This window comes from Myotis lucifugus, unplaced genomic scaffold (genome assembly GCF_000147115.1).
Source record: "Myotis lucifugus unplaced genomic scaffold, Myoluc2.0 scaffold_45, whole genome shotgun sequence".
NCBI classification, from domain to species: Eukaryota; Metazoa; Chordata; class Mammalia; order Chiroptera; family Vespertilionidae; genus Myotis; species Myotis lucifugus.
The window spans coordinates 203,226-230,198 of NW_005871093.1; the positions used below are offsets into that span (position 1 = coordinate 203,226).

The 26,973-nt window shown below is 43.9% G+C and overlaps 1 protein-coding gene across 1 annotated transcript in view; it reads left to right on the plus strand.

The window, feature by feature from the left end:
* Window positions 1-7,684: 7,684 nt before the first annotated feature.
* Window positions 7,685-26,973, plus strand: part of TMC5 (transmembrane channel like 5) — a 41,961-nt gene continuing 22,672 nt past the window's right edge. The window contains exons 1-9 of the mRNA XM_023753435.1: window positions 7,685-8,573; window positions 10,761-10,906; window positions 13,202-13,288; window positions 18,638-18,737; window positions 20,443-20,530; window positions 20,948-21,196; window positions 22,883-23,034; window positions 25,316-25,460; window positions 26,335-26,490. Of these exons, the coding sequence (XP_023609203.1) occupies window positions 7,690-8,573; window positions 10,761-10,906; window positions 13,202-13,288; window positions 18,638-18,737; window positions 20,443-20,530; window positions 20,948-21,196; window positions 22,883-23,034; window positions 25,316-25,460; window positions 26,335-26,490 (2,007 nt within the window). The 5' untranslated portion in view covers window positions 7,685-7,689. The remainder of the gene's footprint in view (window positions 8,574-10,760; window positions 10,907-13,201; window positions 13,289-18,637; window positions 18,738-20,442; window positions 20,531-20,947; window positions 21,197-22,882; window positions 23,035-25,315; window positions 25,461-26,334; window positions 26,491-26,973) is intronic.

Consider the following 26,973-nt stretch of genomic DNA (forward strand, 5'->3'; position numbering starts at 1 on the left):
GTACATGCCCTTGACCGGAATCGAACCCGGGACCCCTCCGTCCACAGGCCGACGCTCCATCCCCTGAGCCAAACCGGTTTCGGCTAGAGTTTAATTTTTTAAAAGTGATTAAGAGAAAACAAGAAGGCACGTGAGGCAGCATTTCTCACTTGCGTTTGCACCTGACCGAGCTGTACAGTATGAAATAAACTTTTATAGAAGTCAAAGTCCTCTGTTTTTCAGCATATGTGGCTCTGCCTGCAATCAGCAACTCGGAAAATTCAGACTTCAGACCAATATCGGAGATTCTAACCATTTGTAAATCATCTGCCCTCCAGCTCCTATCAAAAGCTCTCCAGAGAGCAGCCCCCAGCGCGGCTGACACTGTGGTTCCCACAGCATCTTCAGACCAGGTCGGTTTGTGCAGTTTGCATCCATTTGGAACAAAGTGAGGAAAATAAGGATAGAGGAGTAAGTTTTTATGAAGTTGGACCTATTCAATTAACTGGCCTCCCTTCCTTTTGAGATGGGAACCTTCTCCTTAAAAAAAAAAAAAGTCCATAAAATGTTTTATGAAATAATAGTGATCGTGAGCTGTAACTGTTATTGTTTTTAATGATCTTATTTAGCAAAAATAAAATGTTTCTTACCCTCAAATTTTTTTTTTTTAATTTGGTTGGTCTTTTAAATCAAACGGATGGTGGCTCATCGGAGCTAGTTAAGAATTTCTATAGAGCCAAAACCGGTTTGGCTCAGTGGATAGAGCGTCGGCCTGCAGACTGAAAGGTCCCAGGTTCGATTCCGGTCAAGGGCATGTACCTGGGTTGCGGGCACATCCCCAGTGGGAGATGTGCAGGAGGCAGCTGATCGATGTTTCTCTCTCATCGATGTTTCTAACTCTCTATCTCTCTCCCTTCCTCTCTGTGAAAAATCAATAAAATATAAAAAAAATATTTAAAAAGAATTAAAAAGAAAAAAAAGAATTTCTATAGAATCACTTTGATCATTTTGTCTCTGGGTCTTAAATATGTATGTATTTTGTATCATTTATAGGAGTGTAGCTAGATAAGCAATGTTGATTTTAATTAGGTTTAGAGGTTTACCTTGCTATCTGTTTGCCCAACAAAGTTCACCCCCTTAGAAAAATAAATAAAAGGTACACCTGATATGAGAATGTGTGGTTTGCTTTGCCTCTTATAGGGTGTTATCTTGCATTTGGTGATCAAGTTTATTGTTTTATAAGCCCTGGTTTCTTTCCTTATCTTTCAGGTAATAAATGGCTTCAATTGGCCAAATTAACCTTTGCCCAGTTCACAGCTGCATGGCCATGATATTCTGGCCTGGGCCTGGGCAGGAGGTGAGATCAGAGAGAAGAACCATGACCAGCATCCTCTGCTGGTACACACATTCTTTTTTTATAGCGACATGATATTCTATTGTGCAGAAGTGCTGAGAGATTTGGTCCACCCCCTGTGGCTGGGCTTTTGGATTGGTTCCAGTTTTGTGTTATTATGCACAAAGCTTGGCCTGATAACCCTTAATGACTCCAAGTCCCTGAATTTTTGGGAGGTCATTTTGGCAGCTGCAGAAAAGAGCTTGTGGGTGGCTTGCCTTGTCTTATGCTAGCATAAGATCGGCAAAGCTAAGAGGCAGCAGAGCTCTAGATAAGCAGCCTGAATGTGACCTCATCACGGTTTTAAAATGTACAGTAAGTCCTCACTTAACGTCTTCCATAGGTTTTGTGAAATGAGGTGTAACAAAACCAATTTTATTATCGGCTAATTGATATAAACAAGAGTTAAGTTCCTACAGCATCTCATTAACATTATAATGAAAGGACATTGAACAGAACTGTGAAGCTCTACTGTAATTGCATCTCGTATATTCCTGGACAAGCTGAATGACAAATGGGAGGTTACTGTGGTCACCCATTCGAACCAGGAGCCTTGCGAGATCAAACAGGGAGTCCACAGCGAACAGACTTAGCAAACATTTAAGTGCTTGGGAGTGTGACTGAAAGCCACAGAAGCAGGGAAATGGGAAGCCCTAAGTCCGTGGTCGGCAAACTGCGGCTCGCGAGCCACATGCGGCTCTTTGGCCCCTTGAGTGTGGCTCTTCCTAAGCCTTAGGAGTACCCTAATTAAGTTAATAACAATGTATCTACCTATATAGTTTAAGTTTAAAAAATTTGGCTCTCAAAGGAAATTTCAATCGTTGTACTGTTGATATTTGGCTCTGTTGACTAATGAGTTTGCCGACCTAGGTCCTAAGTGGAATGTCAAAGGAGGACTCAATAGCTGTTTCAGTGGCCCTAACTGGTACTAGAAGGTACTAGAGCAGTAACATTTGGAGGGGGGAAAGTATAGTATCCTCTGTGCTTTATCCAGGGCACAAAGCAAAATGATTCCTTTGAAGGGCAGGATATTTGTTCTTTCAACAGTGAATAGGAAACTATAAGTAAGGTGCTTAGAAGACCACGCCCACTGTATTTGACCATTCATACATGACTATTTCCCTATAGTTATTTCCTCCTTCCTCGTCTTTCCCAGTCCTTTTCTGTGGGCTTAGCTCTTTGTTTGTTTAGGAATTTGTCCCAGTGCAGGTGATAGTAGTTAGAGCACTATTTGTGCTTGAATTGTGAAAAAGACACGGTACACGAAGCTCCTGTCTAATGACATTAGTAGAACTGAGAACTGTATCAATAAATTTAAAACTAATTGTTGGCTGATCACATATGTCTATCTATCAATTTATCCATCCATCTACCTACTTTCTACTTATCTATCACCTATCTTTGTATTTATGTGCGTGTGTGTGTGTGTGTGTGTGTGTACTATATGAATATATATATATGAACCTATATATATAAAAGTCTAAGCGACCGTTTGACCATTCGATCATTCGACCATTCAACTGGTAGCTATGATGCACACTGACCACCAGGGGGCAGATGGTCAACGCAAAGGCATGGAAACATGGAACAGACTGATGAATCTCAGAGGGAAGTGGGGAGAGGAAAGGGTGGGAACAGATTAACCAAAGATCTTATGTGCATACTAGAGGCCTGGTGCACAGACTTGTGCACCGGTGGGGTCCCTCAGCCTGGCCTGTGGGGATCAGGCTGAATCCGTGCACCAGGCCTCCAACATCCCCTGAGGGGTCCCGGATTGCAAGAAGGTGCAGGCCTCTAGTAAATATACATGAATCAATTTGTCAGAGTTTCTAAATAAAAAGATTATCTTGTATCAGTCAGGCTAGGCTAAGCTCTGGCACATCAAGAAACAAGTTCAAAATCTCAATGACTTAACACATAAAAGTTTCTTTCTTGCTCAAAAAAAAGCTATGTGGGGCCCTGCCTGGTGTGGCTCGGTTGGTTGAGTGTTGCGCCATGCACCAAAAGGACACCGGTTGGATTCCTGGTCAGGGTACATGCCCTGGTTTCAGGCTCAAACCCCAGTAGGGAGTGTGTAGGAGAGAGCCAATAGATGTTTCTCCTTCACAGCAATGTTTCTCTCTCTCTCTCCCTTCCTCTCTCCCTAAAATCAATAAAAAACATACATTTTTTAAAAAGCTATTGTGGGTTCATGGAGGCGGAGGTGGCTGTGTTCCATTTAGTCATGCAGGACCCCAGGCTGATGAAGGAGACCCTATCTGAAGTGTCACTGGTTGTCTTGGCAGAGAAAAGGGGAGCCAGAGAGTTGTGTTTGGGCTCTTAAATCCTTTGGCTTGGAAGTATCACAGCCACTTACGCTCACAGCCCATTGGCTGGAAAGGCTGTATGCCACTGCCTTCCTGCAAGGTGGCTGTTCATCTCCTCGCAGTAACCTGGAGGGGACGCCACAGCCTCCTCCCCACCCTCCTCCTGCTGCTCATCCGGGATTGCTAGAGCTCCTGAGCCCTTTGCTGGCCACCCTGAGCCCTGGTTTTATTGTGTGGTTATCTGATCCCTTGGGAAGGGTTCTTATGATACATTCTTTTCCGAAATGTATCCTGAGAATAGGTGTGGCCCTCTTGAAAAACTAGTATACTTCCTCTTTTCCACAAGCAGTGAGTATTAGATCACCTGTCTTGATCACCTTTCAGTCTGGGCTAATCAACTCACAGCAAACCTTGGAGTCCCTATGTCAACCAAGGAATTTTATAGCATTGCTCCTTCCTTTACCCGATTATAATACATTTCCTATTTCTTTAATCATGACTTGGTTGAGTACATGATTTTCATCGTCTACCAACCCCCATCTCTTTGGGAAGTTTCCAGGTTTACATTACACATAAATTAAAATAGAGGTTTTAAAAAAAAGAGCTTCCATTCAGTGAATGCTTTCTTGGTGCCAGCTGCTTTATGTGCCTTTTCTCACTCATTCCTTAGGGCAACCCTATGAGATGTAATTGTCAGCACTGGATGAGTAAGGAAACAAACTCAGAGGGGCTATGTGGCTTGCCAAGCCCACACAGCCAGCAGAGGGAAACTAAACCCACTCTACTTGATGCCAAAGGCTGGGTTCCTAACCACTTTTATTTTACGTCACATAGACAGACGATTTCATTCAGGTAATGGGTCCTGTCCTCAGCCAGCTTTTGCTTTCATTAATTCACATTTTCTATGAAAATTGGAAATGTTTGTGAGCCAGAATCTTTTTTTTTTAAGCTGCTATGGTGGCCTCTTGGGGAAATAGAAGGTTTTGTATTATAGCTTCTGATTTCAACCTTTTTCATTTTCTTTTTAAAATTAAGAAGTAATATATTTACAGAGTTGTGCTTAATGAATTTACACACACACACACACACACACACACACACACACACACACAGGTAACCACCACCAGATCAAGATCTAGAACATTCCCGGCACCCCAGAGTTTTCCTCGCATCATTTTCCATCTCCTCCCTTCCCCAAGATCATTGGTATTTTGACTTGTATCACCATTTACTAGCTTGCCTGTTCTTGAACTTTGTATAAATATTGCACTCCTTTGTATCTATCTCTTTCTCTCATCATTACATCTGTGAGGTGCATTCACGTTGTTGGATGTAGCAGTTCAGTCTTGGTTCCTGCTGTGTGGTATTTCATCTTAGGACCATGCCACCATTTATTTACTCATTCTGCTGTTGAATGACATGGGTATTGTTTTCAATTTCTGGCACATAAGGAGGAGCGGGGGGAGCTGCTGTGAACATTTTCATTGCCTTTTGGTGGATTTATTAATTTCTTTTTGGCTGGTATTGTTGTACCTGTTTTTATCTCCTTGAATTTCGTGGGTATCATTTGGCTTGTTAGATTTAATAGCTCAGGTTTTTATAGGTCATGGACTGTCCTAGACCATAAGTATGTTAATATCTAGTCTTACAATATAAAGAAATGAATGGGTTCAATTTCCATCTTATGAAAAATAATTAGTAACAAAGCATAGTATTTAATCTTCAGAGTACTCACAGTTTGTGTAGATGTTTTTGTTTGCAAAACTTGGCATATTGGTCAGAATACTTCTCTTTCATTTGCAAATTACAGAAACCCAATTCAAAATAACTTGTCAAAAGGGAATGTAATGAACCAAGTATTCAGTGGTTGTCTGCCTTCAGGCATGGCTGGATCCAGGTGCTTCAAAAATGTCAATAGCGCCCTAGCCAGTTTGGCTGGTTTGGCTCAGTGGACAGAGCGACGGCCTGCGGACTAAAGGGTCCCAGGTTCAATTCCAGCCAAGAGCACATGCACGTGTTGTGGCCTTGGTTCCCCCCCCCCCACCCCAATACTCCCTTCCCCATAGGGGACGTGCAGGAGGCAGCCAATCAATGATTCTCTCTCATCATTGATGTTTCTATCTCTCTATCTCTCTCCCTTCCTCTCTGAAATAAATTTAAAAATTTTTTTAAATGTCATCAGCATTTGATTTCTATTTCTATTTATCTCTTGGCTCTGTTCTCTCCCCTGTTGACATCAGAGAGCTTCTCTCTTCCCAACATGTCTGACCAAAGTCCCAGAATTGAATCTTATTGGTTATGACCCTGACCCAATCCTGTGGCCAGAAAGAAAATAATTCTGATTGGTTCATATGTCCACACCTGGACTGAGAGTGAGACTGTTGCTCAAGGAAAACTGTTTCCATAAGAGAAAGAAACGGATGCTTGGCAGAAACAAAATAAAGAAAAATGGACTTACACTAGGCTGAGAAATATGGAATTGGAAAATGAACATCCTAAGACTATAGGTGATGGAAGAAGGTTAATTGTTTCTAGCTCTGATTACTCACCCGAAAGTCTAACCATTTTTGTTTGCATAAAGATAAATTTGTAAACATTAGCTGAACTTTGAAAATTGTCTACTTCCATTTTTTGAAGGCCTCACCATTCATCTAATGTTTGTTTGCCTGGAGATATTTTTGTCTTTTATTTTCTCTTCCCTCTCCCCCTTCCCATATCGATTTAGTCCACAAATACTATTGATTATTCCTTTAAATGTTCTACCCTACTTGTTATTATTATTTTTACTGTTACTACTGATACTACATCAGCAGTTCCAGGCTTACAGTCTATCATTGGAGCAACCCTAGTGACATCAGGACACGTCTTTCCCAGTAATTCTAGTCAAAGTCTTAGAAGACTGAATAGGGTTATGTACCCATTCCTGAACCAAACCCTGGGGCAAGGGCATGGTGGACAGTGATTGGCCAGGCCTGGGTCATGTGACCATCTTTGGTACCAGGAATGCCATCAGCTCTTCCTGTATCACCTGGACCAAGAGTGGGAGAGGGGCAGATGTCCAGAGGGAAATAAGGGCATTGATGCAAAAAAAGGGGAGATGGGTAATAAGCACGTAAAAGCAACCGATATCCAGCACAGTTATAAATCAGAAGTGTTGAAGTTTTACTTTATAAATTTCAACGTATGCCGCGTCTATAGATTAGAGTTCATGGAACTCATAAAATCATATTTTCAAACTGGAAGGGATGGTACCGATTGTCTCCTTACCCAAGTCCTCTAGTTACCATTAACCATCTTCCTTCAGGCATTCATACTAATTTATGCTTTGAACTCTAGAACCACTAGTGCATTCAAAGGACTCAAAAAGTCCTTGTTCCTTCCAAGCTTTCGGTTCATAGTACCCCTCCTTCCCAACCGAGGGATTATATTGGTCAGGATATAAGTTTGGCCACACATAGCAGAGACCCAAAGAAACAGTGGTTTACGTAAGATAAATGTTTCTTTTTTTCTTGACATAAAAGCCCAAGCTGATGTGTCAGCACTGACCTGTGACATCATCGGCAACCCAGGCTTCATCCCTCTGTTGAGCTGCTATTCCTGGGGCGGTGGGGTGGGTGCTGCCTTTGTGTGCATGCCCAAGATGGCACACCATCACCTCCGCATTCCAGCCACAAGAAGCAAGGCCTGAGAAGGGGACGCATACCCCTTCCTTTTAGCAGCACAACCTGAAAGTTGTACATATGGCTTTTGCTCACATCCCATTGACCACACTAATGGCCACAGCTGGGTGCCCAGGGGGCTGGGAAATGTAGACTTTATTCTGGGCAGCTGTGTACCCAACTATGAAAGAAAGAAGGGCAAATACTGGGAGTTAACCAGCCATCTCTGTAGGGAAGAAGGGAAAACATCTGACCTCTTCCTTCCTTTTTGTTTTTCAGATTTAGAAAAGATACCTGAGTCGTGCAAATGCAGGAACACTTGAACATTCCACGGTAAAGAATCTGTCCCAGCATGTGTGCCTATTACAGGAATAATGGGTATGAGGAAGAGCCGGATTACCCTGGTTATTCAGGGTCTCGGAACCACACGCAGGGGTATTTGAACACCCAGGATTATCCCGGTTCTCTGAACAGCTCCGCTTACTCCAAAACCAGAGGGAACCCATACTCTGCAGACTCCAGAACAAGTCCACACGATCCCTGGTCTCTAGCAGAACCAGATTACCCTGGATCTTTGAGTAATCCAGACTATCCTGCCATCAGAAACGATCCGTACTCTGCAAGCTCCAGAAGACAACAGGGCTATCCCCGGTCTCTAGCAGAACCAGACTATCCTGGGTCTCAGAATAATTCAGACTACCCTGGCGCCAGGAGCAATCCATACTCCGCAGGCTCCAGAAGAAGCTCAGACTATCCCACATCTCTGACACAGCCAGATGCCTCTTGGAGCAATCCGTACCATCCATACTCATTCAAAGAGCCAGACGACTCTGAATCTCCACGAAATCCTGACTTGGCAGGTTCCAGAGGCAGTGGGAACTATGCGGGCTCCAGAACAAATCCTGATTATCTTGGCTTCTTGGGAGAACCAGACTATCCTGGAGCTCAGGGAAATGCTACCCACCCTGGCCCCAGAGCCAATTCCAACTATCCAGGCTCTAGAAGGAATCAAGGATATGCTGGTTCCAGAATCAAACCATCCATAGATACCCTGGGAGAGCCTGATTACCCAGGTGCTGAGAATCAATCTTACTCTCCAAACTTTTTAGAGAAACCAGACTATCCTGGTGCTGAGGACTATCAGAACTCTCCAAATTTTCGGGGGGAGCCTGATTACCCAAATGCTGAAGATGGTCGTGATTATGGCTCTTCCAAGACTCCAGAAATGACCAGGGGGTAAGTGCAGGCATCTCCCTCCACTGGGGGTGGGGGCTGAATCAATGAAACTCGTTGGCATTGTTTGGGTGAGGGACACATATTGTGGTTTTCGTGACCTGAAGTTATGGTGAAACTTTCATACCTACCTGTAGACCCTACCTGGGCCATGGACTCTCAGCCTGAGACTTCAAGCCTTTACCTGAACATAATCTTTCCTCAGCTCTTGCTTAAATAACACCTTCCCCAGGATCCACCTGGTATCTAATTCCTGTAAAACATTTAGATCCCCCCTGTTTTGACCGGCTACTTTGCAAGTCAAAGACTTGATAGTTACGATTACATTTTAACCAGAAGTGTATCAACAGGAATGCATTGCAATAAAGAAAATCTTTTGAAGGTCTAACTCCATGAATTCAATTTAATTCTTCAATTGGTTATCTTTATGGCTGAGCCATTAAAAAAAAACTTGTAATCTTCCCTCAATTTTTGGTCATTGACCAATTTTACTAGATGCAGTTCTAGTAAATCTAATTTCTTCCTGGGTTAAAATTTTCAATGTCCATGTTGCCAACAAGATGTAACTCTTTAGTAAGTGTGTGGTTTTTTTAATTGATAATAAGTCCTAGCCAGTGTGGCTCAGATGATTGGAGTGAGATCCTGTACACCAAAAGGTTGTGGTTCGATTCTGGTCAGGGCACATACCTAGGTTACAGGTTGAATCCCCATACGGGGCAGGCAACTGATAGATCAATGCTTCTCTCTCATCTTTCTCTCTCTTCCTTTCTCTCTCTCCCTTCCTCCCTCTCACAAAAAAAAAAAAAAATCAATAAAAACATACCCTCGGGTGAGGTTTAAAAAAATTGGTAACGCCCTAACTGGTTTGGCTCAGTGGATAGAGCGTCGGCCTGCAGACTGAAAGGTCCCAGGTTCGATTCCGGTCAAGAGCATGTACCTTGGTTGCGGGCACATCCCCAGTAGGAGGTGTGCAGGAGGCAGCTGATCGATGTTTCTCTCTCAGTGATGTTTCTAACTCTATCTCTCTCCCTTCCTCTCTGTAAAAAAAAAAAATCAATAAAATATATATTTTTTTAAAAATTGGTAACAAATTTTACCATGTGAAATTCTAATCAATATGAGTCTCATTTTGCATGTACTATTTCTACTAGTAATATTTATGAAATCAACAAAAACTAATGGCTTGTTTTATCTCAAGGAACAAGGATATGGGATTTGGGTATGTACCAGGGTCAAAATGTCTTTGTCCTAAATAGTAGGGTTAACAAGACCAGGTCAAAATGTCCTCCTTGGTCTTGTCCTCCCTGCCGGATTCATCATTCCAAAATACACTTCTGACCTGTCACTCCTTTGCTTCTCATCTTCCATGAGTCCCTATAGCCTTTGGGGGAAAGGCTGCACCTGTGAGGACATTTTAAAATGAGGATGCCCTGGGCTAATGGTAATAAGCCAGCCAAAGACTTGACCTCCTTTCTCCACTCTTATCCCTTCTCTACCTCAACCTTACATCTAAGGTCAGTGTTCTTGATCTTGGCTGATTCTTAGAATTACCCGACCACCTGGGAAACTTTAAAAATAATACAGATGCCTGGGCCCAACTTTCAGAGCTTCTGATTTAATTGTCTGGGTGGGGCCTGGAAATTGGTATATACATAAAATTGAGATCCACTGTTAATTGATTTAAATGAGCCAGATTAATTTATTTTCATACCATTCCCTTTATATATTCAGCACTTTTTGGTCTCATACCTTTATTTATGCTGTTCTTCATCCTTGAAATGCCCTCCTCTAAACTCTTTATGTATGAGTTTAGCCTTCCAATCTCAACTTGGATGTAGATTCCCCCCCTCACCCAAACTCCCAGCCAGAGTTCTTCTCTCCTTCCTCCAAACTACTTGGGCCTGTTTTCTGATCCTCAACAATTACTACTTGTATTATTATTGCTTATGGCTGTTTCTGAAAAGCTGTACCAGATTTTATTGGGAGTTTCTTGAGGGTAGATACTCCAAGTCTTTATCTTTGTGTCCTCACCTCCCAGCCCATGCCTAATATATGGTTGGTATTTATTTGGCAATTGTAACATGGATGGATGGATGAATGGATGAATGGATGAATGGATGAATGGATGAATGGGTGACTGTCCTTACCATGCTACTGGATGGATGTTGATCCATCATGTTGGGATTTCAGGGTGCTCAGCAGAACATCTTCAGTCCATCATGGGCATGTCAGCCCCTTGGGCTTGCTTGCAAGGCAGCATGAAGAATATCCTGAAAACATTGAAATGGAATCCATGGAGATGGCAAATCCCTATGGCCACTCTGATAATGGCTATGGTAAGCATTTGTTAAAATGAGATCATATCCTGGGAAGAAAGTAAAATTCAGTGGACTTAGGGCAACAATCATTAAAGATTTACAGTAATAGAAGAATTGGTGTATCTCTCTTCACTCAAGCACCCACATTACAAGGAATGAGAACTCAGTGTCTAGAGAAGAAGCAGTATCATTAAGTATCAGAGCAGGCCAGGTAGGAATTGTGTGTACGTGATGTAGCCAATGTCCAGTTTCCATGCATTGCGGTTATGCAGGGAAATGTGGGTTCAGTGTGGCCAGATCCTCAGATTTTTCTAAAGAAGTGAGAAATCTTTGTTTTTATGTGAACGCCCCCCCCCCGATTTTTACATGCTCCAAAAGAATAATAAAAATGTAAAAAACTCTGAGCTGGGCAAACAAAATCACTGGTGAGCTAAATTCAGTTTGTGTGCTGCCCGTGGCCAGCTTTAGCCAGTCAGCACGTGTGTCTTCGAAACGTACTGTGAGGCCAAGGGAATACGAGGCAGCTCTACCCTCACGTTACTTAAAGCCTGAGTGGGTCGGTGACACCGGCACATTAAGACTTAAGAAAAGGAGCAAGCAGACTATTAATATGAGAAAAATCACATCATCTTCAGAACCTGCTGTGTAAAGTTTTGGCTCTGGGAGGCAAAGTAAATCCTACCAGTTCTTATCTTATCAGAGGAAAAGGGGACTTGTTACTGGTAGCGGGAGCCGGTTTATTAAGTCAATGTTACAGGACTTTAGAGCCCCCGAGGACAAGAAAAGGTAGGGGTGTTCAGCCAAGAACAGAATGAGGGACCCAAGTGCTGGTTGGAGCAGATGGAGGGTTGATCAGCCCTGAAGAGGCAGGTGGGGAAGAGTTGGAAGCAGGCAGAGAGGAGGGGGTGGGGTGCATTGCCGTGCACTAATGAGAAACACCCACTGTTACACATTTGCATAGAAAACATTCATTTAATCTATTCCAAACGTTATGCCACGCGTGATCAATGGGGCAAAATCAATCCCAAGGGATGAAATTTTATTTTAAAAGGCCATAAAAAACCTTCCTCCTTTTTATATATAAAGCACAGATACACATACTGCACATGAATAGGTATACAGTCTAATGTATAGTCTATCTGTGGTATTAACATTTCATGGGGAAGGGCAATGAGGAAGAAATGTCTAAAAAGACACCTATGGGCCAATAATGAATAAAAGATACTCTGTCTGATTTAGAGGCTAAGATACGGAAGCTCAGAGAGGTTAAGTAACATGCCCAAAGGCATGGCACACAGCGAGTAAGTAGCGAACCTGGGAATGGATCTTTGGCGAGAAGTTCCGGAGCCTCCTGCAGTGCAATTTTGTGCACGTCACCATCAGAATGTGCTCCATTCCCTCTTTGAGGTGTTGAGCCTTTAATGTTTACTATGGGTTGAATCAAAATATGGTGAAATGGGACACTGTCATGAAGACACAGAGACTGGACTCTGTCCTTAAGAAAATCGTGTCATATTTTACATTCATTTATGCACCATCATAAAATGCTAGGAAGGAACCTCTAGAATCATCTAGCTAAAATTTTTTTTGCTTAAATTTTTAAAAAAATTAAGACCATTTTTTAGGTTCATAGTAACATTGAGGGGAAGGTAACAGAAATTTCCCATGTATATCTCCAGCCCCCACATAAGTAGCTTCTGTTATGATCAAGATCCCCTCCAGCGTTGGTACATTTGTTACAATCAATGGACCTACAGTGACACATCATTATCATCCAAAGCCCATAGTTTACATCAGTGTCATACATTCTATGGATTTGGACAAATGTATAATAGACATGTATCCATCATTATGGTATCATACAGAATAGTCTCACTACCCTAAAGTCCCTTGGTACTCCACCTAGCATCCCTCCCTCCTAGACAAGTATTTTTCAAACAATTAACAAGTTGTGAAATTAATTTTTTAAAATGAAATGGAAAAGAATCAGAATATATCAGAATGCTGTTTATGTAGTCAAGCAAAGTGTTGTTTTGGGAAACTTGTTTTTTAGTTATACATGTGAAGGTATGTTCTGGATCTCAGTGTAACAATTATGTTTAACTATACTTATAGTCAAATGAAAACCACCAATCAAGGCTGTTTGCATTGAATAGCATTGGTTTTGAATTTGTGTCCTATTTTTCACCCAAGTGCTAATCATTAGTCTGTTAGAACCTTGAGGTCAGGGTCTCAGTCTTACTGACCATTGTTTGCTCTGTAATATCTAGTGCGGTGGGATTAATGGTGATGTCTCCTGCCTCTTCATTCCAGTGAACCCTGCTTATGTGGATGAAAGTAGCCCTGGCCCAACTTATGGAAACTCGCCGTCTGGAGGTGATTGGTACAAGTCACCCCAAGGTAAGACAGTGACCAAAAATTCAACCCTAGAGACATCGCCATTCAAGCAATGCAGACATTGCCATTTCTTCTTAGCCTCCAGTGTGGTACTAAGCAGTACAGTACTTCCTAAATTTATCATAATGGGGGTTTCTTTTAGACATGAAGAATTTTTTCTCTTCTATATATCAAGGTGGCTTCATTAGGATTCTTCTGGTTGCAAGTGACAGAAACCCAAGTCACACTGGCCCAAGGTGAACTTATTGGCTTGTGCATGGGGAAGGATATGGGGGAAACAAAGAATTGAAGGTAGAATTACTTTCCGGCACCTGTACAGTGCCTGACACATTACTAGTGCTCAGAGATATTTGTTGAATGAGTTACAGCAACCAGAGTCTCTGCATGTGAAGCCAGGGGTTTATTGCCACCTGGACTCTCTTTGCCTCCATCGATTTCTCACCTGTGCTGGACTTCTCCACAGGCCAGGGAGCTTGACCAAGAGCAGGACTAGATACACACCCTCAGCTCAACTACCTCATCAGAAAGTCTTTCTTTCTTCCTGGGTCTGTTAAGTCAATGCTGAGAAATGACTCTGTCCAGCACTTTTTGGGGTCATATGCCCACTCGGGACTAATCATTTTTACCATGGGGAGGAAGATTGGGTCACATGTTCATTCTGTGGCTAATAGATCTAATGGTGAGGTGGTAGCACATTGATCAACTTTTTTCTGAATCATCATATAAATATTAATGATGGTGGAGTGTAGAAGCAGTTGGACTGGTGAAAGACAGAAAGCTTTGAAATCAGTCAGGAAGCTTTGTAATGACCACTGTGTGTCACAATAAAGGTCTGATCAGAGGCAGAGACTAAGAAAGAAAAAGGATACCCAATCAGTGTTGCTCAGTGGTTAGGTGTCAACCCATGAACCAGAAGGTCATGTTTTGATTCATAGTCAGGGCACATGCCCGGGTTACGGGATCAATACCCAATTGGGGTATGTGCAGGAGGCAGCCGGTCAATGATTCTCTCTCATCATTAACGTTTCTATCTCCCTCTCCCTTCCTCTCTGAAATCCATAAAAAGAATTTTTTTAAAGAAATAAATAAAAATGAAGAAACAGAGGAGAGAGGCCATGGAATGCTGGAACCTAGAGGCAAATCTGTGAACAGTAAACAAACCCATGGCGTCCTCTATCTAACAACAAAAATTGAGGAGTTCCATGACTTAAAACTATAGTATTTCTCGCCTTCAAGCCCCCCATCTCATATGATAACTAGAGGCCCGATGCATGAAATTCGTGCAAGGGGCTCGGCCCTCACAGCCCCAGCAGCTGCCTCAGCCCTCGCAGCCCTGGCTTCCTCCAGAAGGTCGTCTGGAAGGTCATCCGGACAGTTGTTCCACTGTTCCACCGCCTGGTCTAATTAGCATATTATGCTTTTTATTATTATAGAAATTTAGCCTCATTCTTAAGAGCCTTCTCAAGGGGGTGTGTATCTTCCACAAAGGTTAGCTATTGCTACTTGGGAGAGAAAACCATGGGGACATAAACAATCTCCGTTTGGTTCCCACTGGAGCAGAGAATGACTTTAACTTTGGGGAAAAGAAAAGTCTTTAAACTTCGTCAGACTGCTCTATCTAGCCAGCATGAGGTTTGGGGCTCTAGTAAAAGAGGAGCCCCCAGGAAGCAGAGAGAAGAAATGAAGGACCCAAAAATGAACCTGGCTTTCTTCACTGTTTGCTTTGAGTTGGTTCTGATTCTCCAACCATGTACAGTTCATTGGAGGACAGCCTTCTGATCAAGGGTCACTTTGATGGATTATGCTATGCACCTAAGGGAGCACCTGGCACAGGGTGGGTGCACATAAATATTCATTCTTTTATGAATGAAGAAGCGATACATCAACATCTTGTCGCATGAAGGGGCCAGGATGAAGTGATTAAGAGGCCCTGCTTTGGGGCCAGACAGAGCTGGGTTTGCTCTGCTACTTCTGCTTTAGTGACCCCAGTTTTTTGCTATAAAATAGGAGTTATTAGGATACCTACCTCATAGGGTGATGATGAAAATTAAATAATATACTCTATTTAAGGTACTGGTCTTGCCGTAATGGCAGATATTACTGTTCATTATCGTTGGTGGGGAGGAGAAGATTCTAATCCAATCCTGCTGTTTAATGAGTGTGATGGGAGGAGGGTCAGTTCATTTCTCTGCATCTCAATTTCTCCAATTATTAAATAAGCAGCTGGGCTGAGGGGATTTCCAAATCGGGTCACTGGGATAGGAATTGTGTTCAGGCGCCTGGCACTGAAATTGGACGGTAGCTTAGCAACAAAGGGGTTTATTTTTCTCATGTAACAGGAAATGTGGAGGGAGGGAGTCAGTGTTTGTACGGCAGCTCTGCCCATGTGTCCTCAAGGACTTTGGCTCCTTCCATAGCTTTTTCCTCCACCAACCTCAGCAGGTGAATGTTTTTCCTCTTGTTTTCAAAATGGTGGCCTCTAGTCAGGAGGAAAACCAGGCCAACTGTCACCTTTTAAAGGGCATTCTGGCACAGAACGGAATTCGGAATCTCAGAGGGAAGGCAGGGGAGGGTGGGTGGGTGAGCAGTGATCAACCAAAGAACTTGTATGCATATATGAATAACCCGTGGACACAGACATAGGGTGGTGAAGGCCTGGGGGTTGGGGGCAGGCTAGAAGGGGTCAATGGGGAAAAAGGAGGACATATGTAATACTTTCAACAATAAAGATTTAATCATAAAAGATAAAGGGCATCCTGCCCTAGCTGGTTTGGCTCAGTGGATAGAGTGTCAGCCCACGGACTGAAGGGTCCTGGGTTTGATTCTGGTCAAGGGCACGTACCTCAGTTGCAGGTTTCCTGGGCCCTGGTCGGGGTTAGTACAGGAGGCAACCAATTGATGGGTCTCTCTCACATCGATGTTTCTCTCTGTCTCTCCCTCTCCCTTCCACTCTCTCTAAAAACCAATAGAAAAATATCCTCAGGTGAGGATTAACAAACAAAATAAAATAAAATAAAAGGCATTCTGGAAACTACATGTCTCATTGGCCAAAATGGGGTCTTGAGTCCACCCTTAGCCACAAAGGAAGCTGGGAGAATTTTAACTGAGCACAGTCCTTGCACAGGAAAGGAGGCTGCTGCTGGTAGGAGAAAAGTGGAGAATGGGTATTGGGAGGCAGACAAGTATCAGCGTTGGCCACGCAAGGTGATCAGGAGATAATAATTGTTTCACTATAAACCCACCTACATTTATGTAGGCATATAAAATTATGATTACAAAATATGAGTTTTAGGCCAGAGGCACCAAATTGAAAAGAAAATCTGGCCCTTTGATCATGAGGCCTTTAGAAGAACCTCTGACTTGTGGTTCTAGAACCCCATTGTCTTTAATGAAGGGTTCTGTTTCCGGTTTCTTTCCTAGCTACGGAGACAGAACTCTTCAGGAAAACACACCTCCTCCTAGGAGACGCCTCCAGTGTAGATGTGGGGAGTTAGGCTGTGATTTGTGTGAGGCTGACTTTGGCAATGTCATCCTGGCATTTTTAAAACGTGTGAATGGAGCATCCCTCTGTGATGTTAGCCCGCTTTTTGGTGGTTGTCACCAACGCCGGGTGTGACCGCTGCGTGAGGTCTGTGGAGGCCACCCCCGTGCAGAATTAGGCTTGGAGGAGGGGAGAGATGCTGTCTGATGACCAAGTGAATGAAATCATCATTAATGTTGAGGATGTTCCACCTGGGGTCCAAAACCATCGATCCTCAAATCTGAGTGTTCCAGCAAAGTCGGGGGTGAACTCGAGCTTTGGCATGGTCTCGTCCGTATCTGCCACCGATGTGACAGACCCTCAGGTTTACAGCCGCCGGAATGACAGAAAGGCCAAGCAGTTGCTACGGTTTTCACCTTTGAATGAATCGTTTTCTCAAACGCATCACAGCCCAGACCTTGTGGACATGGACACGCCTTGTACTTCCCATGAAAACATTCAAGGTAGTAAGTCGCTGGGGCAAATGAGCAAAGACAGCTTGCAAGTGACCCCCAGGGATTTTTAGTTTTAAGACATCAAGTAGGTTGAAGGTTTGGTAGATGACCCAAGGATGCCAGGGACTGAGGAAGGGGTCACTTTGAGAGCATCTAACACCTAAAAAGGAGTTGAGCTTGATCTTGATCAAGCTGCTTTCGGCTCTCTGCTGAGCACTCCCTTTCTGTTATCCATCGAATTTAGTTGTGTTTTCTCCCCATGCTCCACACCTCTAAGGCAGGCATGCTTGTCATTTCCGTCTGCTTGATGAGGAAACTGCGGCTCAGGGAAGTTAAGTGATCTGGCAGATCTGGGACCCAAATGCAGGTCTGTCTGATTCCCAAGCCTGATACCTTAACCACCACCCTGTTCTGCTTTGGTCCAATTCCTTCCCACCCTGGATTCGGCAACAGAGGATGCCTGTTATTGTCAAGGCCACCATGAAACCAGTTCTCAGCTGAGAACTCCCTGCCTCTCTGCTCTGGAGGTCAGCGCTGTTTGGTCATTTAGATGCCGTTTCTCTTTCATTCCATAAGACTGGAGGTATAAAAGTCCAGCCTCTCTCAATGATTTCTAAGAGGGAAAAAAAATCCACTTACACCGAAGCATTGTGTGGGCTTAGCCCCTTAAATGAAGACTGGAGCATTTTCTGTCAGGCTGCTGTCTCCTTGAATCTGTTTTTTTTTCTCCCTCCTTCTCCTTTCTTTCTCTGTGAGAAAGAAACACAAATTCCTCATCTTCGACCAAGTGATTTGGTGGCCCTCTCCTGGGGACTCTCACTCCACCTCGATTACAGAAGCCTATATAATAAAAGTATAATATGCAAATTGTCCCCTCGACTGGGAGTTCGACCAGAGGGCGGGCCGAGCTGGCCAACCTCCCAAATCCCCTCCCCTGGCTGGCCTGGCCTGATTGGCCCCGATCGGGGCTGGCCAGCCGGACCCCACTGTGCACAAATTCGTGCACTGGGCCTCTAGTGTCATAAAATGAGAGGTTCTGACCCAATAGCTTGACCAGAGAGCCATCCCACTCCCTCATTTGGTGCCCCAGCTGGCCCCCAGCTGGCTCCCTCTCTGTTCCGAGATGGTGACAGCACTTCCAGGTGTCATAGCAGTGCTCCCCCTGTGGGAGTACACTAACCACCAGAGGCAGCTCCTGCATTGAGTGTCTGCCCCCTGGTGGTCAGTGTGCATCATAGCGACCAGTCATTCCACGGTCCAGTCAATTTGCATATTAGCCTTTTATTATATAGGATGCTCTAACTTCAGCACCATATTTTAAAATGTCATTACTCTGTTAAAGGAAAAAAAATAAACTCCATCTATTTTCTTCCACAGGACAAAAGTTAATTGCATCTCTGATACCCATGACATCTAGAGATAGAATTAAAGCCATCCGGAATCAGCCAAGGACCATGGAAGAGAAAAGGAAGCTTCGGTATCGATCAAAAGCTTTTCTTCTTTCCCAGATTTTTATGCCAATCTCAAGCTTCTACTTTTGCCCCATCTCAGAAAGATAAGAAATAAACAAATGCAACAGAAGAGGCCATCTTCCTACAGAAAATTCCACATAATCTCTTGTTGCCCAGAGTGGAGGCTGTGTGTGCTAGTGGCCAGCATCCAAAGAGTAGTGTGTGGAAACAGGGAAAGTAACTTTCTAGAGATGACATCCATCTAACACTACCTCGGCCAAATGATCAAGGTTGACATCTTCAGAGATGAGTCATGTGATCAGAAGGACATATCCCTCTGTGGCACTCTCTCTTGAAACCTGTAACCCTAATCTAACCAGAGAAAAAAGTCAGGAAGACCACAATTTGGGAGGGAGTATATTTTTACAAAATACCCAACCAGTACTACTCAAAATTATAAGGTCATCATAAATGAGGAAAGTCTGCAAAACTGTTATAGACTCGAGGATTCTAAAGAGACATGATAACTAACTGCAGTGTGGATGGGATCCTTGAATAGAAAAGTCCAGCCACCTCAGTCTCCTTGGGGCTTCGAGTGTCCCTATGCATGGGACAGTCTTTTATCCATATGATGAACCCCTTCCCTCTTACAAGACTTTATTCAAAAGTCACGCTATTTCAAATTGTAACACAGTCCCAACCCTAGCATTACCCATCTCCTTACCCTGCTGTTTTCCTTTTTCTTCCCCATAATACATATTACCTTGTAACATGCCATGCAGTTTACCCACTTTATTATTATACTAGAGGCCCGGTGCACAAAATTCGTGCACGGGGGGTGGGTCCCTCAGCCTGGCCTGCACCCTCTCCAATCCAGGACCCCTCAGGGGATGTCTGACTGCCTCTCACAATCCAGGACCACTGTCTCCTAACCTCTTGCCTGCCTGATCACCCCTAACCCCTCTGCCTGCCTGCCTGATCACCCCTAACTACCTCTGCTTGCCTGCCTGATCAGCCCTAACTGCTCCCCTACTGGCCTAATCACCCCTAACTGCTCCCCTGCTGGCCTTATTGCTCCTAACTGCCTCTACCTCACCCTGCACACGGGACCCAGGATTTCTCCCTCTGGCTGGCTGCAGGCACCCAGGACCCGGGCCAGCTTCGTCCAGGCCAGCCGTAGCTGCAGGGGACTGTGGGCAGGTGGCTTCACCCGGGCTGCAGGCGCTGGTGCCTGGGACTATGGGGCGGCAGCTTGTCCCTCTCCCGGGTCACAGGTGCAGGTGCAGCCGCTGGCACCCGGGACCATGGAGCAGGCGGCTTGTCCCTCTCCCAGGCCGCAGCCTGGCTGGCCCCCATTCCTCTCTCCCCAGTGTTGAGTGTCTGAACTGTTACGGCGTGAAGGTGTGAGGGAGTGATGACCATTTGCATATTAGCTCTTTGTTATATAGTATTTATCAGTTATTCTCTTTCTCTTCCAACTAGGATGTCAGCCCCATGAGGCAAGAAAGTCTCTCTCTCTTTCTCTCTCTCTCTCTCTCTCTCTCTCTCTCTCTCTCTCTCTCTTTCTCTCTCTCTTTACTTGTTTTGGGATTTAATGTCATAGTAATAGATTTTATTTTTTTAATTGGTCTCTTTATCTCCACCTGGGATGTATCAGGTGCTCGGTAAACATTTGGGGAATGAATGTATTACAGTGCTTGCATCTCTCACTTGCTTCTGCTGTTCCCCCAGGAGAATGGTTGACAAAGAGAAAAGTAAGCAGTCCCGACGTATCTTTGAGCTCAACTGCTGCTCTCAGTGTTTGAATTCCATTTCTCTGGTAAGTCTGCCTGTACTGCAGTCAGAGAAATGAGCACGAGAGGGTGAAAACGGGGAGGTGGGAGAGTGGGGATAAACGGGGACCCACGGGGAAGAAGAACCAATTTCAGGGCTGTTTTACTGAGGCCATAAAAATTGGGTCAGTGTAGGTGTGGGGAAGCCAAGTGAGTGTGCAAAGGTCTGGGTTATTTGGGCAATGTAGCCACCGTGAGTGTCACCTTCAACAGCAAATCTGGGAAAATAATGATGCACTCCCTTTAGGGGATGGGTCTGCAGATTAAATGAGATGACATTTGCAAATGCCTAACGAGGCGCCTGGCACATTGTAACGCTCTAGAAACGGTGGCTATTTTTGCTATTGTGGGACCTGCTCAACAGATATTTGTTGAGGGAATGTCAAGCCTCATCTTAACCCCAGGCATACCGGAGATGCAAGAACATCCTGTCGGAGCTGCTCAATTCCATCAGCCTGTGGCAGAAGACGCTCAAGATCATCGGAGGCAAGTTTGGAACCAGCGTCCTGTCCTACTTCAACTTTCTGAGGTGGCTTCTGAAGTTCAACATTTTCTCATTCATTGTGACCTTCAGCTTCATCACAATCCCTCAGTTTACCGTGGGCGGAAACAACGCTCTCCAATTCACAGGACTGGAATTTTTCACGGGAGCGGTAAGTTCTCCATTTCCCCCACTGAGAGTTCACCACCTTGGGAAACCCAGAGACACACCTTGCTGGTCACTGTGCCAGACCTCTCACTTTTTCCTGGGAGTCACTGATGGGGAAAGTGGGTGTTTAAATAATGTTTTTCTTTTTTCCCCAAAAAGAAACATGCACAACATAGGAGACTTTCTGTCTCCAGAAGCAACAGCGTATGTTGTACATATGCCTCCTTTTTCTCTTTTTTCACAAAAGATTAATTATTCATACGTACTGCCTATGATCTGCTTTCTGCACCTAATATGTGGTGGGTTTCTCATGTTGTGTTCATAGATTTTCTTTTTTCTCTTTCTTTCTATAAACTGTAATGCTCCTTTTGGAAAATTCCTGCTACAGAGGAGAAAAAACTAAGAGAAGTCCATTTTCCCCTTCTTCCCTTGTTTAACTCCCCACTTCAGAGGGTATCTTTGACCACTGTTTTTCTCACTATACCAACATAGAGATATACAGGCATAGGTAGGTAGATAGGTAGGTAGGTAGGTAGGTCGACAGATAAATATTCTTTTTAAAAATAAAAACAGGGTAGGATGCTACGAGTCTTGTTTTGCAACATGTTTGGCTTTACTAGGTACCTTGGGTATGTATATAGGCCCATGTTCTTCTATGCAATAGCAACCACGATTCATTTACCCAGAGCTTTATCAAGGCACAGAGCCCCTCCCTTGTGAGCTCACCTTCTAGGAGAGATTTCTGCCATTGAGAGTCTATAGACCAGGGATGGACAAACTACAGCCCGAGAGCCAGATCTGGCCGGCCATCTGTGTTTGAACACCCTACAAACTAAGATTGGCTCCTCCATTTTTCAATGCTTGAACAAAAATCCAAAGAAGAATAGCATTTTTGAGAAGCACGAAAACGATATGAAATGCATATTTCTGTGTCCATAAACACAGTTCTTTCGGAACATGGCCACACTCCTTTGTTTTCACATCTGCACTGCTTTTCGGCTGTCGGCAGAGATATTGCCGTGCTGTCATCATGGTCTGACATTTACTGTCTAGCCCTTTACAGAAGACGTTTGCTGACTCTTGCCGTGGAATGTTCAAAATAAGGTCCTTCCATTTGTCTTTTTATTTTAAAGACAAATTTGATTTAAAAAATTTTCTCGGGATAGGTGCATTTAAATGGAATCATTGTGTACTTTTTTTTCTCATTACTATGTGTATTTTGTGTTTTTGTATATATGAAACCTTTTATTATGAAAAATGTCAAACATACAAAAAACAAAGAGTAGTATAATAAACATCCACATACACACTATGTCAATTTAAATTTGTTAACATTTTGCCATATTTGTCTTACTGTTTTAGGAGGCATTTCTCAGTAGATTACAGACATCAGGACATTTCACTCTGAACTTCAAGGTGCAGCCTGCCTTTAGTCGTGCTTCGCTTGCTCACTGGGTCCCGGTGGAATAGCTGGGTCCCTCTATTGTAAAGCTATGCCGGTGGGAGTCCTTTCCAACTAAAAGCTTAGTGATAAAATGTCTAGGTTCTCAGTGGCCTTGGAGGTTCCTTTTCCTTGCAAACAAAACATTGAAATGGACTGGTCCACGCTTCTAGAAGACAAAAGAGGTCAATAGTCACTCATCGTTTTCTCAAGAGACCCACCTGACCTAGGGCTTATTGTCCCTTCCAGGGTTATTTTTCTGACACAGTGATGTACTATGGCTTTTACACCAATTCTACGATCCGGCATCGGAGCGGTGGGGCATCCTACAACATGCAGCTGGCCTACATCTTCACAGTTGCAGCCTGTCTGATCATCTGCTTCTTCAGTTTGCTATTCAGGTATGAAGTATTCACATTCCCTGATTCTAAGCTCTTTTTAGATTTAGGCAAAATCCAAGAGACTCGCCCTAGCTGGTTCGGCTCCGTGGATAGAGCATCGGCCTGCAGACTGAAGGTCCCGGGTTCAGTTCCAGTCAAGGGCACATGCCCGGGTTTTGGGCTTGATCCCCAGTCGGAGGCAGCCAATAAGTGACTCTCTCTCATCATTGATGTTTCTATCTCTCCCTCCCTTTCCCTTCCTCTCTGAAATCAATACAAATATATATTTTTAAAAAATTCAAGAGACTCAAAAGTTACCCAGGAAAAAGTTTCTCTGTAATCTGTCTGATCATTCCTTGTTCTGCAGCATAAAATATAAGTTCAGAGAGAAGGGAGAGGTTTAGAGGTTTCCATGTGAAGCGTCGATCAGACTGTCAAACCTCAGAGGGAAGGTAGGGGAGGGTGGGAGTAAGGGGAAGAGATCAACCAAAGGACTTGTATGTATGCATGGACACAGACAACAGGGGGGTGAGGGCATGAGTGGGGGGAGGGGGAGTGGTAGGGTAATAGGGTGATAAGGACACATATGTAATACCTTAATCAATAAAGAAATTTTTTTAAAAAAAAACACAAAGAAAAATAAATAAATAAAAGAAATTGGTCAGTCTGGACATAAGGATGCAATAGCTCAAGTAGTTATATGGACAGAAGGATATGGATGGACGATTGTCACATGGTAAGTATCAAAGAGGAAGTACAGATGTTTACCCCTGTATTGGTTTGCAGGTTTGGGTGGCTTAAGCAACAGGAATCTATTTTCTCAAGTTCTGGAGGCTGGAAGGCCAGGATCTAGGTGTTGGCAGCGTTGGTATTTTCTGAGGCTCTGTCCTTGGCCTGTAGATGACTGTTTTCTCTCTCTGTCCTCACATGGTCTTCCCTCTGTCCATGTCTGAGCCCTAATTTTCTCTTCTTATAAGGATTCAGGCCCAGCCTTAATGACCTCATTTTAACTTAATTACATCTGTAAAGGTCCCACCTCCAAATATAGTCCATATCTGAGGTATTGGGTGTTAGAACCCCAACATATGAAATTTGGGGGTACACAATTCAGCCCATAACAACCTCATTGCCGGCAAATTAATTCAAAATAAAATGATTTTTTTTTGTCCTATCAACTACGAAAATACTCAGTGGTGGCACATTTTGGAAAGGGAGTGTCCACGTCACTGAGCATTTATGTATCCTAAACCTGATTTCACTGGGTCCTCTCAACATCCCCACAATAATAAGAGCTGCCTTTATTGAGTGCTTATTGCTCTCAGCACTACATCGATTCTTGTGGTCGGCTGAACAATGCCCCTCACGTCCCAAAGATGTCCACCTTCGAATCCCCAGAACCTGTGAACATGTTACCTTACCTGACAAAAGGGACTTGGCAGACATGATTAAAGATATTAAAATGGGAAGATCTCCCTGGATTATACAGGTGGGGACAATGTAATCACAGGGTCCTTAGAAGGGGGAGGCAGGAAGGTCAAGGTTAGAGAGAGAGTGTCAGATGTTACTCTATAAGCCAAGGAATGCAGGCAGCCTCTAGAACAGCGGTTCTCAACCTGTGGGTCACGACCCCTTTGGGGGTCAAACGACCCTTTCACAGGGGTCACTTAAGACCATCGGAAAACACATATATAAGTACATATTGTCTTTGTGATTAATCACTATGCTTTAATTATGTTCAATTTGTAACAATGAAATTGGGGGTCACCACAACATGAGGAACTGTATTAAAGGGTCGCGGCATTAGGAAGGTTGAGAACCACTGCTCTAGAAGCTGGAAAAGGCACGGATACGGATTCTCCACTCGCACCTCCAAAGGGAATACAGCCCTGCTGACACCTGGATTTTAGATCCATTTTCTGATCTCCAGTAAGAGAATAAATTTGTGTTGTTTGAAGCCACTATGTTTGGGACAATTTGTTACAGCAACAATAGGAAACTAACACACCTCTCATAATAATTCTGTGAGTACTATTATTATCCCCATTCTACAGATATGGAAACTGAGGCTTAGAGCAGTTAAAATGACTAAGATCCCCCAGCTGGCAGTGTAGGGTTGTAAGTCAGGCCTGTCAGATCCCAAAGCCAGAGCATCTAACCATTGTTTGTGATCACGCTGTTCCAGAAGAACTTGGAACTAACTCTTCCATATTATTGGACTTTCTTTTATTTTAATCCATGCAGTCTCCCTCCCCTCAGTGCTTGTCCTAATAACCCTTGGTATGCTGGTTTCTGCTTTCCCTAGCATGGCCAGGTATTTCCGGAACAACTTCATTAACCCCCACATTTACTCCAGAGGGATCGCTAAACTTATTTTTTGCTGGGACTTCACCATCACCCACGAAAAAGCTGTGAAGCTGAAACAGAAGAATCTTAGCACTGAGATAAGGGTAAGGCAAGCTTGCTTTTGACAACACCTTCCCCGGCCAGTCTCCTTCTCTCCTACAGTATGTCTGTAACTTTTCTTAAAGTAATAAGGAATTATTTTTTTTATTGCCAATGATATTAGCAAAAAAAGAAACACCCCCAAAAACCCAGAAAAAAATATTCACAGTGCCCGGAGCTTGTGATGGTGTAGGGAGCTGGACATTTTCACAGGACACGGTGGCTTTGGAATTGGTACAAGCTTACTGGAGGGCAACTTACAAAATGTTAAGTGTAAATACTTCTTGACCTCATAGCGCCACGTTTAAAATGTTATCCAGTGGTTTTCAACCCAGGAAAGTTTTGCCCTTCAGGGAATAGATGGCAATGTCTGGACACTTTTCTGGTTGTTATGCAATTTGGGAGGGGTGGGGGTGCTATTGGCATCTAGTGTAGATGCAGGTAAACATCCTGATATGCACCGGACAGCTGCCACACACAGAACTATCTGGCTCCAAATGCTGAAAAACCCTGGTCTATTAAAAAAAAAAAACTTATTAAAAAGATAGAGCAAGCAGAATGCATAAACCAAGGGGCTTTGTCAAGAGGATTGCAGATGTTAACTTGTTATTCTTCAAGGGTTTCATGACCTCAGTGTACTTTCCTAGGAGCACGGTCCCAATCTGCTGGTCCTATCTGTTCCTCTACGATTAAAAACGGCATTTGATGCAGTAATGGAAGTTCTTGCCCATTTGGGATTTTTCCCATGGGGTCTCCCATAATCCCTGTTCATCATGAACTTTCCCTGTCTCTCTCCTGTGGATCTGGGGTGGATTTGTGTCTCTGGGAGTGAAGAGTATTCACCCTGCAGGCCAATGTGACACGTCCTTGTGTTTATAGGAGAACCTGTCAGAAATCCTTCAGGAGAACGTCAAATTAACGCTCAATCAGCAGCTGACCCGCTTGTCTGTCCACCTGGCGGCCTGGGTTGTCTCTACTGGAGTGGCCGTTGCCTGCTGTGTAGCGGTTTATTACCTGGCTGAGAACAACTTAGAGGTAACCAGAGTGCCAGAAGCAGCAAGGTGCAGAGCACAGAGAACCAGGGGAGAGGGAAGTAGACCCTGCTACTCACACTGCGTCCATTGGCATCAGTTGGAAACCAGTTTAAAAATGCAGGATCTCAGGTCCCTCCTGTAGCCCATGGGCTCAGAATCACATCTTAGCAACGTCCCCAGGTGATGTGTGTGCACGACTTAATGTGAGATGCTCTGGGCTAGTGGAGAGACGGGAACTTTGGCTGGGTTCTTCCTTTATTATTATATCCCTGCTGCTTCCCAAAACCCCTGGCACAGTGTAGACACTCACTAAGTATTGTGATCTGATGGACTCTGACAAGTGACTTAATCCTTCTGAGTCCCAGACTCCTCACCTGTAAAGTAGGAATGGTCATACCTGGCTTTGTGGGTGTGTGGTCAGGACTAGAGAAAAGTTATGTGGAGAGTCTGCCCAGTGCCTGGTACTGCTGGTGATGAAGGAATG